We start from the raw sequence: 17,832 nt of genomic DNA, 5'->3' as shown, positions 1-17,832 counted from the left end.
TGTACTTCTTGTTCACCCACGACTAAGTGGCCAAACATGACTCCAACACCGTCATTAAGTTTGCTGACGACACAGTGGTAGCTTGATCACCGACAACGATGAGACAGCCTATAGGAAGGAGGTCAGAGACCTGGCAGTGTGGTGCCAGGACAACAACCTCTCCCTCAATCTGAGCAAGATAAAAAGGAGCTGATCATTGAGTAAAGGATAATACAGGCCGAACAGGCCCCCATTAACATTGACGGGGCTGTAGTGGAGCGGGATGAGAGTTAAGTTCCTTGGTGTCCACATCACCAACGAACTATCATGGTCCAAACAGACCAAGACAATCGTGAAGAGGGCACGACAAAGCCTTTTCCCTCAGGAGACTGAAAAGATTTGGCATGGGTCCCCAGATCCTCAAAAGGTTCTACAGCTGCACCATCGAGACCGGTTGCATCACTGCCTGGTATGGCAACTGTTCGGCATCTGACCGTAAGGCGCTACAGAGGGTAGAGCGAACAGCCCAGTACATCACTGGGGCCAAACTTCCTGCCATCCAGGACCTATAGAATAGGCGTGTCAGAGGAAAGCCCATAAAATCAGAGACTCCAGTCACCCAAGTTATAGACTGTTCTCTGCTACTGCACGGCAAGCGGTACCAGAGCGCCAAGTCTAGGAAAAAAAACCTCAACAGCTTCTACCCCCAAGTCATAAGACTTACTATTTACATTGACACGCCCCCTCCATTTATTGTGTACACTGCTGCTACTCAATGTTAATTATCTATGCAGTCACTTCACCCCTACCTACAAATTACCTCAACTAACATGTACCCCTGCACACTGACTCGGTACCAGTACCACCAGTATATATAGGTTTGTTATTTTATTGTTACTTTTTACTTCAGATTTATAGAAATATTTCTTGAATGGCACTGTTGGTTAAGGACTTGTAAGTAAGCATTTCATGGTAAGGTCTACACTTGTTGTATTCGGAGCATGTGACAAATAAAGTTTGATTTGATTAAGATGCGCTTAAGACACACAAAACCCCACCAATAGCAATTATCTCTAATCTGACACTGGCTGAACTAGATTGTGTGTTTTGTGTGTTTTGTGTTTGTGGTAATTTAGCTCAAGGTTGGACTTCCCAGTCTCAGGGGAAATTTTAAAAGCCCGGCTGAACCAGGCCCACACAGTGAATAGAAGACCTGTAGTCAATAGGAGCCGTGAACCTTCATTCACTATTCTCAGCCTACTTCATTCAGCTGCGAGACAAAAAAAACATCCGATAATGAACAGTGATAACAGAGAAGAGAGTAGGATGAGGGGCAAAGAAATCCTCCTCGTTAACAGACACGCAGCGCACGGACAATGTGCAACAGATTTAGATGTAGAGGGAGAGAGAGAGAGGCAGACAGAGGGAGACCGAGAGAGAGAGAGCAAGAAAATGGCAGGAGGAAAGGCAGGAGAAGGGAATTGAGCATGTTTCGAGGCATTGCTCCTTCTGAGAGAGAGCGCAAGAATGAGTAGAAAAAAAACCACAACCGTTATCGTATGGTTAAACTCCCGCGAGGTTTATTAATCTAATGCCTACTCTTAGTCCTGTCGCACTCAATAAACACAATGTCGAGAACACAAACAGAAACAGAAATGAGGGGCTACTTTGGAGTGTTCCACAAAGCTTGACTGACAGGGGGAGTTTAGTTTACCTCGTCTGACTGGACTGTGAATGGTAAACATGCTCTCTCGGCCAAGTTCTTTCTTTCCTATGTCTGTTTCACTCGCGGTCAACGTGAAGTTCGCCTCAGGCTAACGACGGAGTCCAAAGCACACGGAAATGTAAAGGACTTTGGCGATACACTGGTTTTTATTTGCTGGCTTGGCAAAGGCCTGCAGAACTCGGAGGTCATTTGCATGAGAGAATACAAGTAAGGCCGCAAGTTTTTCCACTCTGTGACCTGACCCTAAAAAAAAGGAGTTACAGTGAGAGTGTGTTTCAAAAGGTCAGAGTTTGTTCAAACCAATGACATCATCCTAAACCGCAGTTTTACCTGCATGTGGTCTCCAGCCAGCACGATGCGGGTGCTTTTGCTGGCCAGCGCGAAAGGCATGATGGTCTCACACTCCATGGCCTGGGCCGCCTCGTCCAATAGGATGTGAGAGAAGAGCCCTGCGGACACAGAACAACACAAACCATTTCAGTCAGAGCACCGTTAGATAGCCCATTAATTACCACGAGGTGAGGATTCATTAGACACCTTGAAACAAACTTGGTCTTGTTCTGTGGCGGTGCTTATGGTGAATGCCGTCGGTAATACCCAATGACACATGTAACATCACAACCTCATTGGATAATGATTTGATTTCGATATCGTGTGGTATAGATCTGCTATGTAGTTTTGCAGTTTGGTCCTTTTGGATCGGGGTCCAACGTTCCCAATGCGATGGTCTTATTTGTGACTAGTGCTATGCACTTTAAAATATTCAAAATTGACAAACATTAACTTTCTAACCCCAAACAAACTAATGACGAATGCTCTCATGTACTATTCGTTCTATAAACTTGTAGGCCTACTTTAGCTGTGCTTATTGTTCCAGCAAAAAAGGTTTGTTTATCTTCTACCCCTTCTGTCTATCCATCTTCAACAGTAGCCACTGACGTTTGAAAGGGTTTGAGCGGTGGCATCCCAGATTTAAAATACTCAAACATTTCTCAGTCCCTGAGGAGAAGGTTATGTACAGACTGTTGTGTTGTTGTTGGTCTCTAGTCCGTCTGGCTTTGTGATTGCACAGACAGCAACAAAAATAAAATAAAGAAATACACAGGAAAAAGATAAATGCGGGCCTGTCTTCTGCCACATCTCTCTGTCTCGTTCTCAACTTCAGACAGTAGCCGCTATACACACTAAAGCTGGTATTGCAGACGTTTGAAAGGTATCGAGCGGTAACCCTGATTTAAAAAAAAAAAAAAGGCTCAAACGCTGCGTGGCACATGAGGATGAAACGGCATAGTCGAGGACTGTCAGAGCAGAGCAGGCAGGGAGAGGTGGAAGAAACAACCACTGTACAGCCACGTCCAAACGCCGCAACATCTCCACAAGAATAGTACGGTATGGTGGTGGACAAACGGATCAATTGAGGGCGTTAAGAGGGTTTCATGGATTTTTCTTTAATGTTAAGTACTAGCATACTTCAGAATATATTTTAAAAACCAGACAGGAGTGGAATGCATTCACGTTCTGTATAGTGTAAGCCCATATTTACAATATTTATCTTTACAACAAATTATTTTGCAAAATGCACAACAAAGTTTGTATTCATGTTGAGCGTTGGAACTGCAGTTGCACTTGAGCAAGAGATTAAATATAAAGCACATTTGGCAATATATTGTAGTAGGGCTGTTTGTGTACGGCACCCTGTATGTCAGTTAAGAGTCTACAAAGACACCAAAATGCCATAAATTCACCTCCCATTGTCATAGGAGTCATTATTAACAACTCTAACCCAGCCATCTAACCCCAGCCTAAGGTGAAGCTAGCACCACAGCTCCACCCTCATAAATAGGCAAAACAGTGCATAATTGACAGGAATGGATGTACAGGATGTACAGTGACAATTACGTAAGGGTCTGTAATGTAACGAGGCTGGGCGTAAGAGGGTAGGAAGGCAGGTTCTGTTAATGATCGGGGGCAGTCGGACATGAAAGTAGAGGGTGGGTGGGGAGGCTGTACTTAATCGTGCACATGCCTTACTGGGCCGTCTAAGAACCAGGGGACAAATTGCATTTCTCCATACCCGCTATCATCATATGTCTAACGATGGCTGTGGAATTTGGCCTGAGCTGGGGGAGGAAGGAGAGCCCTGGGGGGTGCGGTGGTGTTAGGAGGTCGACTATTTAGGAGAAAAATGTAGTTCTCTCGGTCATCTCACACACACAGACAAACCATTGGCTGCCAAAAGCCTGGCCCATAGAGAAGGAGAGGGGATTAACAAGCCCAAACAAAAACAGATGAGTCAACGCAACCTGATTGACATGTGTACTGGATTGTTGATTTGTTATCACTAAAAAGGAGTGGGAGGGGCTCCCAATTGCCTCATTTGTCGGCGGTTTTCATCAACGGCGAGTGCGGGAGACAGATGAAACGTGAGGGGGGGGGCTAATAAAGTGAAGTGCATGCAATACAGGCGTTCCTAAAAAACAGACAAAGCCCTCCGCTGACACATTAGAGACTGTTATTAGCTTGCTGCTGACAAATTGGTTTGTTTTCATCGTCTTTTTAACTCCATCTTAAAATGACTTCTTTCCTCTCTCCACCACCTCCTGCCGTTACGGGGAAGGGGTGGCGGCTGATCTAAAGGCGCGCTGGGGCGGGTTTGAGATGTGTCATGTAGCTACGGGGACGTGGGGTGTCTGGATCGTTTTAAGGCCCCGTTGTCATTCCGTTGACTTTAAAACAAAACTGCTTGGTAAACGCATAAAATGTGCATGTAGCCTAAGCCATTTCAACAGGCAGTTTGCAGTTGCATTGCTCACTTGTTCCTGGCTATTACAGCTCCTTGTGTCAAGTAGTTATCGCACCTGTGTATGATATGTTTGCTGTATATGCTACGTCAGCGGGTAGCCACTCACCTGGCTCCAGGTCCAGCTGGCAGAGGTACTGGGAGGTGCTGAGGGTGACCACCACCACGCGGTGCCGGAGGATGTCCTCTCTCTCGGGCATCTGGAAAGTGTACTGTGTGTTAGAGATCAGACAGTACTGCTGCACCAACGGGTGGACAGTCTTCACCCAGCGGTTCCTGAAGTAAACCCTGGGGGGGCAGAGAGAGAGGACACAGCGGGATGGTTAATTCCAGACAAACTGGGCCGACAAAATCAAAAGTAGCAGATATTTACTTTGAGAAGTATCTATTTACTGGTTTTAATATGATTGTAATTATTTATTTATTTTACATTTTAATTCCTGAACTTGCAACTGACAAGTAGTGACACAAATTAGCAACATCTCAACTTTTCATACTTTTAGCATTTTGCAACTGTCCCGACATTTTCATATCACTCCATTGGTTGCATCTGGTCTCATTCCCTACGGGGTTGTGTGCCTCGACAGGGTTTAGCGGGCGTAAAGAACTGTCTGGGTATCGCCTTCAGCATGCACACTTACGGCCTCCTCACTTGGCTAAGCACACAAAGCCCCGGGAAAAATTGGCTGATAGCCCAATTACATGGCGATTACAGTGGGATTCCCAACACAGCCCTTGGTATCAGGCCATCAGTCAAGTGTAACAAGTCATTTGTTTCCCCCTCTGGGCCTTCAATGCAACATGGGGTCTGGCTAGAAGTCAGGGATACATTTTGATTTTTGAGGGGGGGGCTGGATTACAGTTACTGTGATTAGAAGTCACTGAAGCAGTAGTTGAGGGAAGGAGATTGAGTGCAGGTGAGAAATGGAGGAATGTAGGAGTCTTTATGTCACAGCTGCTGTGTTGTGAGGCCAGGACACGTCTCCTCAGAAAGATCCAAGGGTTTCGGTATAGTTTCGGTTTGGGTTTCGGTATAGCACTTTGTGACATCTGCTGATGTAAAAAGAGCTTTATAAATACATTTGATTGATTTATTGATTGATAATTGATTTTGACTGCGATTCCATGCAGTCGATACAACTACGAGTGGATTTGGGTTTGTTGATGCCTCAGGCTACAGCCAGCAGGGAGAACTGAATGCCTGAAAGCACACTGTTCACAAGAGGTGTGGATTGATTTCAGGCGGCAGGTTGGGTACTGTAACAGCAAAAAAAGAATGAATATCTTGGAATATAGCAAGTATTGTGTCTTATGAGGGTCTCGGTGTTCTGAAGAGGTGCTGCAAACCCCTTGTAAAGCTTTTCTACTGGCCCTTACCTGAGAGGTCTTGCGTGCGCGTTGCCCGCTTCTACGTACGGATGAAGGTAGTCCTTTATGTACAGGTCAGCTGCACTGTTGGAATGGGTGCAAATGAGGACCCTGCGAAAGAAAGGGGATAAATGTGTCAGTACTTAAGAGACCTTTACCAAATAAATATGGCCAGGAGATTTTGTTGACCACCTGATCTGACCAAGGAAAAACTCCCAGGCCATAACAATGAAAGACAAGTAGGTATGTCGGAGAATCACTGAATAGAAGTGAGAACACCTACCGTTTCTGCGTTGAGGCAATACAGACAATTCTGGAACATTTATTTTGAGGTGTACATGTTAACACGTCCCTTAAACAGAGTTGCAGGAACGTTGCGCACTTGACCGCATGTTCCTATTTCTCAGAAAGTTAACATCATGATGAACAACTGTCTATAGGGGTCAATCAGCCTCCTTGTATCGGCTTTTAAAACATCCATAATTCATTCCCACCATACAATATTTAACATAGTCAGTTGGAAAGTTTAAGATGAATATTGTATTCCTACACATTTTTCATTACAAATATTTCTATTATGTATGAAGGCTTTATAAAATAAAAATATCTTATGTTCGAGGCCAAATGCCACAATGTATTTATGATTTTTTTAAAATAAAAACACAGGAAACATTGTTGTTTCCTATTTTTACACGAGCCAATATACATATCCTGTCAGCGTCTCGCCGTACTAACAAGAGAAGGGGCAAAAAGTGGAAGAGCGGGAGTCTTCAGGGCATTTTGCATTCTATTACAACATGGAATTCTGTTGGAACTGAGATAACAGGCCATTGTAATGACAATTCAATTGAACACATGGTTCACTTGAATGGAGATTAACCATCCAAACAATCGCTGCCTCAATCCTAATCAACTGACATTCCCTTAATCCACACACACATCCCCCCAATTGCCTTCAGTGACACATTCTGATCGGATGATACACCCAACTTAACAATGACACCCTGAGTGTCAACTCCAAGGCTGCCTAAAGCCCCGGGAGCAGCAGTAACCTTTAACCCTTTCGCCCTTTTAGAGCAACCCATCTGGCCGTAGAGGAGTTGGCGTGTGGCGCCCGCCTCACCTGCTGTCGTCCTGCTTGAGGATGTGCTTGACGGCCTGTGCCAGGGTGAAGGTCTTGCCCGTGCCGTAGGGCCCGATGATGAGCACAGGGGGCAGGGGGATGGTTAGAGGTGTGGTGATGGCCAGGATGGCCTCCTTCTGCTTGGCGTTGAGACGCGGGTCCAGCTGCTCGTCCCACTGCCTGCAGGATGGCAGAGAGAGGGGGGATGAGATACGGGAGGGAGAATGGAAGAGGAAGATGAGATTCACATTGTCACTAAGTCGGCTGGCTGGCGAACAAGCATCATCGCTCATGGGGTTTCTGACACAAGGAGGGGGACATTGGTCCACACACACCAAACCCCGCCAAAGCACACCCTCTTAAGTCTGATAAACCGTGGACCAGTCTCTCAGTCTACTAGCATCTCGGTCCTCATTAGAAAGCGGTGGCCAAGTGGAGTCGAACAGCCCACCCGGACGATCGTATACAGGCCCAGCCATACTAAAGGCAGCTGTAAGCACCCTGAATGGGCTGTGAATAGGTAGGGCAGAGGGACGGATTCAGGGATCAGTGGGGATGAACGGAGAGCCGGGTCAGGGTTTAAAACTGAGCTGGGAGGCTCACCCACAGAGTAATGAGGTCTGAGGGAAGAGGGGTGAGGAGGGTTGAGGTCTTGGAATGGCTGGCTGATCAAAAGCACGGTGTATTGGGGGTGAAACAAACAGACACACACAGGGTGCACAGCTTGTCTGAGAAACCCAGACACGGGAGACAAGCATGTTGGCGCTGGCCAATTAGCTTATTCATGGCCAATCAACATGGCAGTCAATAGCCACCATGCAGTCAGGGGCTTTGTTAGGCCTACATAACAAGTAATATAACCTACTTACTCTAACAAGCAACACTTTCCATATTATTTGAAACCCATTTTTAACAACACTCATTCTCATACCATTATCTTAATGAGGTGAAGCACACATGGACCCATAGTACTTAGGGACTTTATCCAAATTGGTTACTTCCATATGAGCTAGTTAAGGTGGTGATTGTACTGAACCATTGGCAATATTGTAAGTGTTTCCCCTTCATGCATTTAAATTGTGGCCACCACTGCAAAACACACATATAACGCAGGAAGAAGAATCTGACTTGTTGATCTTTTAGTAGCAAAAGTTCTAGCGCATGAAATCTTTAATCAAAGCCTATACTGTGTTAATCATAGTCAGGAAACCAGATAAATGAGTTATTTGGAAGCATGAGATTAGGCTTGACTTTGTTGACTCTTGGGTTCGTGTCAATAAAGATTAGTTGTACGACTTTAGCCGGGAGAACTAACAGCTTTTTAAAAAAATGGCCACCTTGTCAGCGAGGGCAGCTAGTCCCGGTCTCCTTTCTCAACTTCATTCCGATGTGAAGGTATTTAACATGCATGTTTTAGGGAGACTTCTATATTTAACCTAAAGGAGTATGCAAGCTAGAATAACATTTTACACACACACACCCACACACACACACGTAGGTTATAGCGTATTCTTAAAAAAAAAATGTCCTCTGACAAAATGTATCAAAACCTCACATGGATCAATGGAGGTGAGTAAGGGGCCTGTTGGGCAGATGCTGATTAGCAATGGCTGTCCTGAACCTGTTTACACACCATGGAACAGGGGTTGAAGGATCTATGTCAGGCAAATTCAAATCTGGAACACGGAGCCAGTGCCACTTCTGATTTTCTTTATTTCCCTCAACGACCGATTTGGACCTGGGACACCAGATGGTTGCAATTAATTATCAGGTACAACAGAACAGCAGACCTCCAGGCTCAGATTTGAATACCCCTGGTCTAGGGTGGGTTGGATAGTACCTGTTGGTGCTCCAGGAATTGTGTGTGCGAGCGTACCTGTTGGTGCTCCAGGAATAGTGTGTGTGCGAGCGTACCTGTTGGTGCTCCAGGAATTGTGTGTGTGCGAGCGTACCTGTTGGTGCTCCAGGAATTGTGTGTGTGCGAGCGTACCTGTTGGTGCTCCAGGAATTGTGTGTGTGCGAGCGTACCTGTTGGTGCTCCAGGAATTGTGTGTGTGCGAGCGTACCTGTTGGTGCTCCAGGAATTGTGTGTGCGAGCGTACCTGTTGGTGCTCCAGGAATTGTGTGTGTGCGAGCGTACCTGTTGGTGCTCCAGGAATTGTGTGTGTGCGAGCGTACCTGTTGGTGTTCCAGGAATTGTGCGTGCGAGCGTACCTGTTGGTGTTCCAGGAATTGTGCGTGCGCGTACCTGTTGGTGTTCCAGGAATTGTGCGTGCGAGCGTACCTGTTGGTGCTCCAGGAATTGTGCGTGCGAGCGTACCTGTTGGTGTTCCAGGAATTGTGTGTGCGAGCGTACCTGTTGGTGCTCCAGGAATTGCGTGTGCGCGTACCTGTTGGTGCTCCAGGAATTGCGTGTGCGCGTGTACCTGTTGGGGCTCCAGGAATTGTGCGCGTGTACCTGTTGGGGCTCCAGGAATTGTGCGCGTGTACCTGTTGGGGCTCCAGGAATTGTGCGCGTGTACCTGTTGGGGCTCCAGGAATTGTGCGCGTGTACCTGTTGGGGCTCCAGGAATTGTGCGCGTGTACCTGTTGGGGCTCCAGGAATTGTGCGCGTGTACCTGTTGGGGCTCCAGGAATTGTGCGCGTGTACCTGTTGGGGCTCCAGGAATTGTGCGCGTACCTGTTGGTGCTCCAGGAATTGTGTGTGTGCGAGCGTACCTGTTGGTGTTCCAGGAATTGTGCGAGCGTACCTGTTGGTGCTCCAGGAATTGTGTGTGTGCGAGCGTACCTGTTGGTGCTCCAGGAATTGTGTGTGTGCGAGCGTACCTGTTGGTGTTCCAGGAATTGTGCGAGCGTACCTGTTGGTGCTCCAGGAATTGTGTGTGTGCGAGCGTACCTGTTGGGGCTCCAGGAATTGTGTGTGTGCGAGCGTACCTGTTGGGGCTCCAGGAATTGTGTGTGCGCGTGTACCTGTTGGTGCTCCAGGAATTGCGTGTGCGCGTGTACCTGTTGGGGCTCCAGGAATTGCGTGTGCGCGTGTACCTGTTGGGGCTCCAGGAATTGCGTGTGTGCGCATGTACCTGTTGGGGCTCCAGGAATTGTGTGTGTGCGCGCGTACCTGTTGGGGCTCCAGGAATTGTGCGTGTACCTGTTGGGGCTCCAGGAATTGTGCGTGTACCTGTTGGGGCTCCAGGAATTGTGTGTGTGCGAGCGTACCTGTTGGGGCTCCAGGAATTGTGTGTGTGCGAGCGTACCTGTTGGTGTTCCAGGAATTGTGCGAGCGTACCTGTTGGTGTTCCAGGAATTGTGTGTGCGAGCGTACCTGTTGGTGTTCCAGGAATTGTGCGTGCGTACCTGTTGGTGTTCCAGGAATTGTGTGTGCGAGCGTACCTGTTGGTGTTCCAGGAATTGTGTGTGCGAGCGTACCTGTTGGTGTTCCAGGAATTGTGTGTGCGAGCGTACCTGTTGGTGTTCCAGGAATTGTGTGAGCGTACCTGTTGGTGTTCCAGGAATTGTGTGAGCGTACCTGTTGGTGTTCCAGGAATTGTGCGTGCGAGCGTACCTGTTGGTGTTCCAGGAATTGTGCGTGCGAGCGTACCTGTTGGGGCTCCAGGAATTGTGCGCGTACCTGTTGGGGCTCCAGGAATTGTGCGCGTACCTGTTGGGGCTCCAGGAATTGTGCGCGTACCTGTTGGGGCTCCAGGAATTGTGCGCGTACCTGTTGGGGCTCCAGGAATTGTGCGCGTACCTGTTGGTGCTCCAGGAATTGTGTGTGTGCGAGCGTACCTGTTGGTGTTCCAGGAATTGTGCGAGCGTACCTGTTGGTGCTCCAGGAATTGTGTGTGTGCGAGCGTACCTGTTGGTGCTCCAGGAATTGTGTGTGTGCGAGCGTACCTGTTGGTGTTCCAGGAATTGTGCGAGCGTACCTGTTGGTGCTCCAGGAATTGTGTGTGTGCGAGCGTACCTGTTGGTGCTCCAGGAATTGTGTGTGTGCGAGCGTACCTGTTGGTGTTCCAGGAATTGTGTGTGCGAGCGTACCTGTTGGTGTTCCAGGAATTGTGTGTGCGAGCGTACCTGTTGGTGCTCCAGGAATTGTGCGCGTACCTGTTGGGGCTCCAGGAATTGTGCGCGTACCTGTTGGGGCTCCAGGAATTGTGCGCGTACCTGTTGGGGCTCAGGAATTGTGCGCGTACCTGTTGGGGCTCCAGGAATTGTGCGCGTACCTGTTGGGGCTCCAGGAATTGTGTGTGTGCGAGCGTACCTGTTGGTGCTCCAGGAATTGTGTGTGTGCGAGCGTACCTGTTGGTGTTCCAGGAATTGTGCGAGCGTACCTGTTGGTGTTCCAGGAATTGTGTGTGCGAGCGTACCTGTTGGTGTTCCAGGAATTGTGCGTGCGTACCTGTTGGTGTTCCAGGAATTGTGTGTGCGAGCGTACCTGTTGGTGTTCCAGGAATTGTGTGTGTGCGAGCGTACCTGTTGGTGCTCCAGGAATTGTGTGTGTGCGAGCGTACCTGTTGGTGCTCCAGGAATTGTGTGTGCGAGCGTACCTGTTGGTGTTCCAGGAATTGTGTGTGCGAGCGTACCTGTTGGTGTTCCAGGAATTGTGTGTGCGAGCGTACCTGTTGGTGCTCCAGGAATTGTGTGTGTGCGAGCGTACCTGTTGGTGCTCCAGGAATTGTTTGTGTGCGAGCGTACCTGTTGGTGCTCCAGGAATTGTGTGTGTGCGAGCGTACCTGTTGGTGTTCCAGGAATTGTGCGTGCGAGCGTACCTGTTGGTGCTCCAGGAATTGTGCGTGCGAGCGTACCTGTTGGGGCTCCAGGAATTGTGCGTGCGGCGTACCTGTTGGGGCTCCAGGAATTGTGCGTGTACCTGTTGGGGCTCCAGGAATTGTGCGTGCGAGCGTACCTGTTGGGGCTCCAGGAATTGTGCGTGCGAGCGTACCTGTTGGTGCTCCAGGAATTGTGCGTGCGAGCGTACCTGTTGGGGCTCCAGGAATTGTGCGAGCGTACCTGTTGGGGCTCCAGGAATTGTGCGCGTACCTGTTGGGGCTCCAGGAATTGTGCGCGTACCTGTTGGGGCTCCAGGAATTGTGCGTGCGGAGCGTACCTGTTGGGGCTCCAGGAATTGTGCGCGTACCTGTTGGGGCTCCAGGAATTGTGCGCGTACCTGTTGGGGCTCCAGGAATTGTGCCTGTTGGTGCTCCAGAGCGTACCTGTTGGGGCTCCAGGAATTGTGCGAGCGTACCTGTTGGTGCTCCAGGAATTGTGCGTGCGGCGTACCTGTTGGTGCTCCAGGAATTGTGCGTGCGAGCGTACCTGTTGGTGCTCCAGGAATTGTGCGTGCGGAATTGTGCGTACCTGTTGGTGCTCCAGGAATTGTGCGTGCGGAATTGTGCGTACCTGTTGGTGCTCCAGGAATTGTGCGTGTACCTGTTGGTGCTCCAGGAATTGTGCGTGTACCTGTTGGTGCTCCAGGAATTGTGCGTGTACCTGTTGGTGCTCCAGGAATTGTGCGTGTACCTGTTGGTGCTCCAGGAATTGTGCGTGTACCTGTTGGTGCTCCAGGAATTGTGCGTGTACCTGTTGGTGCTCCAGGAATTGTGCGTGTACCTGTTGGTGCTCCAGGAATTGTGCGTGTACCTGTTGGTGCTCCAGGAATTGTGCGTGTACCTGTTGGTGCTCCAGGAATTGTGCGTGTACCTGTTGGTGCTCCAGGAATTGTGCGTGTACCTGTTGGTGCTCCAGGAATTGTGCGTGTACCTGTTGGTGCTCCAGGAATTGTGCGTGTACCTGTTGGTGCTCCAGGAATTGTGCGTGTACCTGTTGGTGCTCCAGGAATTGTGCGTGTACCTGTTGGTGCTCCAGGAATTGTGCGTGTACCTGTTGGTGCTCCAGGAATTGTGCGTGTACCTGTTGGTGCTCCAGGAATTGTGCGTGTACCTGTTGGTGCTCCAGGAATTGTGCGTGTACCTGTTGGTGCTCCAGGAATTGTGCGTGTACCTGTTGGGGCTCCAGGAATTGTGCGTGTACCTGTTGGGGCTCCAGGAATTGTGTGTGCGTGTACCTGTTGGGGCTCCAGGAATTGTGCGTGTACCTGTTGGGGCTCCAGGAATTGTGTGTGCGTGTACCTGTTGGGGCTCCAGGAATTGTGCGTGTACCTGTTGGGGCTCCAGGAATTGTGCGTGTACCTGTTGGGGCTCCAGGAATTGTGCGTGTACCTGTTGGGGCTCCAGGAATTGTGCGTGTACCTGTTGGGGCTCCAGGAATTGTGCGTGTACCTGTTGGGGCTCCAGGAATTGTGCGTGTACCTGTTGGGGCTCCAGGAATTGTGCGTGTACCTGTTGGGGCTCCAGGAATTGTGCGTGTACCTGTTGGGGCTCCAGGAATTGTGCGTGTACCTGTTGGGGCTCCAGGAATTGTGCGTGTACCTGTTGGGGCTCCAGGAATTGTGCGTGTACCTGTTGGGGCTCCAGGAATTGTGCGTGTACCTGTTGGGGCTCCAGGAATTGTGCGTGTACCTGTTGGGGCTCCAGGAATTGTGCGTGTACCTGTTGGGGCTCCAGGAATTGTGCGTGTACCTGTTGGGGCTCCAGGAATTGTGCGTGTACCTGTTGGGGCTCCAGGAATTGTGCGTGTACCTGTTGGGGCTCCAGGAATTGTGCGTGTACCTGTTGGGGCTCCAGGAATTGTGCGTGTACCTGTTGGGGCTCCAGGAATTGTGCGTGTACCTGTTGGGGCTCCAGGAATTGTGCGTGTACCTGTTGGGGCTCCAGGAATTGTGCGTGTACCTGTTGGGGCTCCAGGAATTGTGCGTGTACCTGTTGGGGCTCCAGGAATTGTGCGTGTACCTGTTGGGGCTCCAGGAATTGTGCGTGTACCTGTTGGGGCTCCAGGAATTGTGCGTGTACCTGTTGGGGCTCCAGGAATTGTGCGTGTACCTGTTGGGGCTCCAGGAATTGTGCGTGTACCTGTTGGGGCTCCAGGAATTGTGCGTGTACCTGTTGGGGCTCCAGGAATTGTGCGTGTACCTGTTGGGGCTCCAGGAATTGTGCGTGTACCTGTTGGGGCTCCAGGAATTGTGCGTGTACCTGTTGGGGCTCCAGGAATTGTGCGTGTACCTGTTGGGGCTCCAGGAATTGTGCGTGTACCTGTTGGGGCTCCAGGAATTGTGCGTGTACCTGTTGGGGCTCCAGGAATTGTGCGTGTACCTGTTGGGGCTCCAGGAATTGTGCGTGTACCTGTTGGGGCTCCAGGAATTGTGCGTGTACCTGTTGGGGCTCCAGGAATTGTGCGTGTACCTGTTGGGGCTCCAGGAATTGTGCGTGTACCTGTTGGGGCTCCAGGAATTGTGCGTGTACCTGTTGGGGCTCCAGGAATTGTGCGTGTACCTGTTGGGGCTCCAGGAATTGTGCGTGTACCTGTTGGGGCTCCAGGAATTGTGCGTGTACCTGTTGGGGCTCCAGGAATTGTGCGTGTACCTGTTGGGGCTCCAGGAATTGTGCGTGTACCTGTTGGGGCTCCAGGAATTGTGCGTGTACCTGTTGGGGCTCCAGGAATTGTGCGTGTACCTGTTGGGGCTCCAGGAATTGTGCGTGTACCTGTTGGGGCTCCAGGAATTGTGCGTGTACCTGTTGGGGCTCCAGGAATTGTGCGTGTACCTGTTGGGGCTCCAGGAATTGTGCGTGTACCTGTTGGGGCTCCAGGAATTGTGCGTGTACCTGTTGGGGCTCCAGGAATTGTGCGTGTACCTGTTGGGGCTCCAGGAATTGTGCGTGTACCTGTTGGGGCTCCAGGAATTGTGCGTGTACCTGTTGGGGCTCCAGGAATTGTGCGTGTACCTGTTGGGGCTCCAGGAATTGTGCGTGTACCTGTTGGGGCTCCAGGAATTGTGCGTGTACCTGTTGGGGCTCCAGGAATTGTGCGTGTACCTGTTGGGGCTCCAGGAATTGTGCGTGTACCTGTTGGGGCTCCAGGAATTGTGCGTGTACCTGTTGGGGCTCCAGGAATTGTGCGTGTACCTGTTGGGGCTCCAGGAATTGTGCGTGTACCTGTTGGGGCTCCAGGAATTGTGCGTGTACCTGTTGGGGCTCCAGGAATTGTGCGTGTACCTGTTGGGGCTCCAGGAATTGTGCGTGTACCTGTTGGGGCTCCAGGAATTGTGCGTGTACCTGTTGGGGCTCCAGGAATTGTGCGTGTACCTGTTGGGGCTCCAGGAATTGTGCGTGTACCTGTTGGGGCTCCAGGAATTGTGCGTGTACCTGTTGGGGCTCCAGGAATTGTGCGTGTACCTGTTGGGGCTCCAGGAATTGTGCGTGTACCTGTTGGGGCTCCAGGAATTGTGCGTGTACCTGTTGGGGCTCCAGGAATTGTGCGTGTACCTGTTGGGGCTCCAGGAATTGTGCGTGTACCTGTTGGGGCTCCAGGAATTGTGCGTGTACCTGTTGGGGCTCCAGGAATTGTGCGTGTACCTGTTGGGGCTCCAGGAATTGTGCGTGTACCTGTTGGGGCTCCAGGAATTGTGCGTGTACCTGTTGGGGCTCCAGGAATTGTGCGTGTACCTGTTGGGGCTCCAGGAATTGTGCGTGTACCTGTTGGGGCTCCAGGAATTGTGCGTGTACCTGTTGGGGCTCCAGGAATTGTGCGTGTACCTGTTGGGGCTCCAGGAATTGTGCGTGTACCTGTTGGGGCTCCAGGAATTGTGCGTGTACCTGTTGGGGCTCCAGGAATTGTGCGTGTACCTGTTGGGGCTCCAGGAATTGTGCGTGTACCTGTTGGGGCTCCAGGAATTGTGCGTGTACCTGTTGGGGCTCCAGGAATTGTTGGGGCTCCAGGAATGTACCTGTTGGTGCTCCAGGAATTGTGCGTGTACCTGTTGGTGCTCCAGGAATTGTGCGTGTACCTGTTGGTGCTCCAGGAATTGTGCGTGTACCTGTTGGTGCTCCAGGAATTGTGCGTGTACCTGTTGGTGCTCCAGGAATTGTGCGTGTACCTGTTGGTGCTCCAGGAATTGTGCGTGTACCTGTTGGTGCTCCAGGAATTGTGCGTGTACCTGTTGGTGCTCCAGGAATTGTGCGTGTACCTGTTGGTGCTCCAGGAATTGTGCGTGTACCTGTTGGTGCTCCAGGAATTGTGCGTGTACCTGTTGGTGCTCCAGGAATTGTGCGTGTACCTGTTGGTGCTCCAGGAATTGTGCGTGTACCTGTTGGTGCTCCAGGAATTGTGCGTGTACCTGTTGGTGCTCCAGGAATTGTGCGTGTACCTGTTGGTGCTCCAGGAATTGTGCGTGTACCTGTTGGTGCTCCAGGAATTGTGCGTGTACCTGTTGGTGCTCCAGGAATTGTGCGTGTACCTGTTGGTGCTCCAGGAATTGTGCGTGTACCTGTTGGTGCTCCAGGAATTGTGCGTGTACCTGTTGGTGCTCCAGGAATTGTGCGTGTACCTGTTGGTGCTCCAGGAATTGTGCGTGTACCTGTTGGTGCTCCAGGAATTGTGCGTGTACCTGTTGGTGCTCCAGGAATTGTGCGTGTACCTGTTGGTGCTCCAGGAATTGTGCGTGTACCTGTTGGTGCTCCAGGAATTGTGCGTGTACCTGTTGGTGCTCCAGGAATTGTGCGTGTACCTGTTGGTGCTCAGGAATTGTGCGTGTACCTGTTGGTGCTCCAGGAATTGTGCGTGTACCTGTTGGTGCTCCAGGAATTGTGCGTGTACCTGTTGGTGCTCCAGGAATTGTGCGTGTACCTGTTGGTGCTCCAGGAATTGTGCGTGTACCTGTTGGTGCTCCAGGAATTGTGCGTGTACCTGTTGGTGCTCCAGGAATTGTGCGTGTACCTGTTGGTGCTCCAGGAATTGTGCGTGTACCTGTTGGTGCTCCAGGAATTGTGCGTGTACCTGTTGGTGCTCCAGGAATTGTGCGTGTACCTGTTGGTGCTCCAGGAATTGTGCGTGTACCTGTTGGGGCTCCAGGAATTGTGCGTGTACCTGTTGGGGCTCCAGGAATTGTGCGTGTACCTGTTGGGGCTCCAGGAATTGTGCGTGTACCTGTTGGGGCTCCAGGAATTGTGCGTGTACCTGTTGGGGCTCCAGGAATTGTGCGTGTACCTGTTGGGGCTCCAGGAATTGTGCGTGTACCTGTTGGGGCTCCAGGAATTGTGCGTGTACCTGTTGGGGCTCCAGGAATTGTGCGTGTACCTGTTGGGGCTCCAGGAATTGTGCGTGTACCTGTTGGGGCTCCAGGAATTGTGCGTGTACCTGTTGGGGCTCCAGGAATTGTGCGTGTACCTGTTGGGGCTCCAGGAATTGTGCGTGTACCTGTTGGGGCTCCAGGAATTGTGCGTGTACCTGTTGGGGCTCCAGGAATTGTGCGTGTACCTGTTGGTGCTCCAGGAATTGCGTGTGCGCGCGTACCTGTTGGGGCTCCAGGAATTGTGCGTGTACCTGTTGGGGCTCCAGGAATTGTGCGTGGAGCTGTTGGGGCTCCAGGAATTGTGTGTGTAGCTGTTGGGGCTCCAGGAATTGTGTGTGTACCTGTTGGGGCTCCAGGAATTGTGCGTGTACCTGTTGGGGCTCCAGGAATTGTGCGTGTACCTGTTGGGGCTCCAGGAATTGTGCGTGTACCTGTTGGGGCTCCAGGAATTGTGTGTGTGCGCGTGTACCTGTTGGGGCTCCAGGAATTGTGTGTGTACCTGTTGGGGCTCCAGGAATTGTGTGTGTACCTGTTGGGGCTCCAGGAATTGTGTGTGTACCTGTTGGGGCTCCAGGAATTGTGTGTGTACCTGTTGGGGCTCCAGGAATTGTGTGTGTACCTGTTGGGGCTCCAGGAATTGTGTGTGTACCTGT

The 17,832-nt window shown here is 50.7% G+C and overlaps 1 protein-coding gene across 6 annotated transcripts in view; it reads right to left on the bottom strand.

Annotated features, from left to right (window-relative positions):
- LOC118389389 (probable helicase with zinc finger domain) overlaps nt 1-17,832 on the bottom strand; it is a 74,759-nt gene that overhangs the window by 35,804 nt on the left and 21,123 nt on the right. For all 6 annotated transcript variants that reach the window (XM_052527502.1, XM_052527500.1, XM_052527505.1 and 3 more), the window contains 4 exons: nt 6,997-7,176; nt 5,883-5,984; nt 4,615-4,793; nt 2,036-2,154 (listed from right to left, as the gene is read on the bottom strand). In XM_052527502.1, the coding sequence (XP_052383462.1) occupies nt 2,036-2,154; nt 4,615-4,793; nt 5,883-5,984; nt 6,997-7,176 (580 nt within the window). The remainder of the gene's footprint in view (nt 1-2,035; nt 2,155-4,614; nt 4,794-5,882; nt 5,985-6,996; nt 7,177-17,832) is intronic.

The sequence above is a fragment of the Oncorhynchus keta genome, chromosome 10, assembly GCF_023373465.1.
Source record: "Oncorhynchus keta strain PuntledgeMale-10-30-2019 chromosome 10, Oket_V2, whole genome shotgun sequence".
Classification (NCBI taxonomy): Eukaryota; Metazoa; Chordata; class Actinopteri; order Salmoniformes; family Salmonidae; genus Oncorhynchus; species Oncorhynchus keta.
The sequence above is the reverse complement of the archived record's forward strand: the minus strand, read 5'-3'. Positions and strand labels throughout refer to the sequence as shown.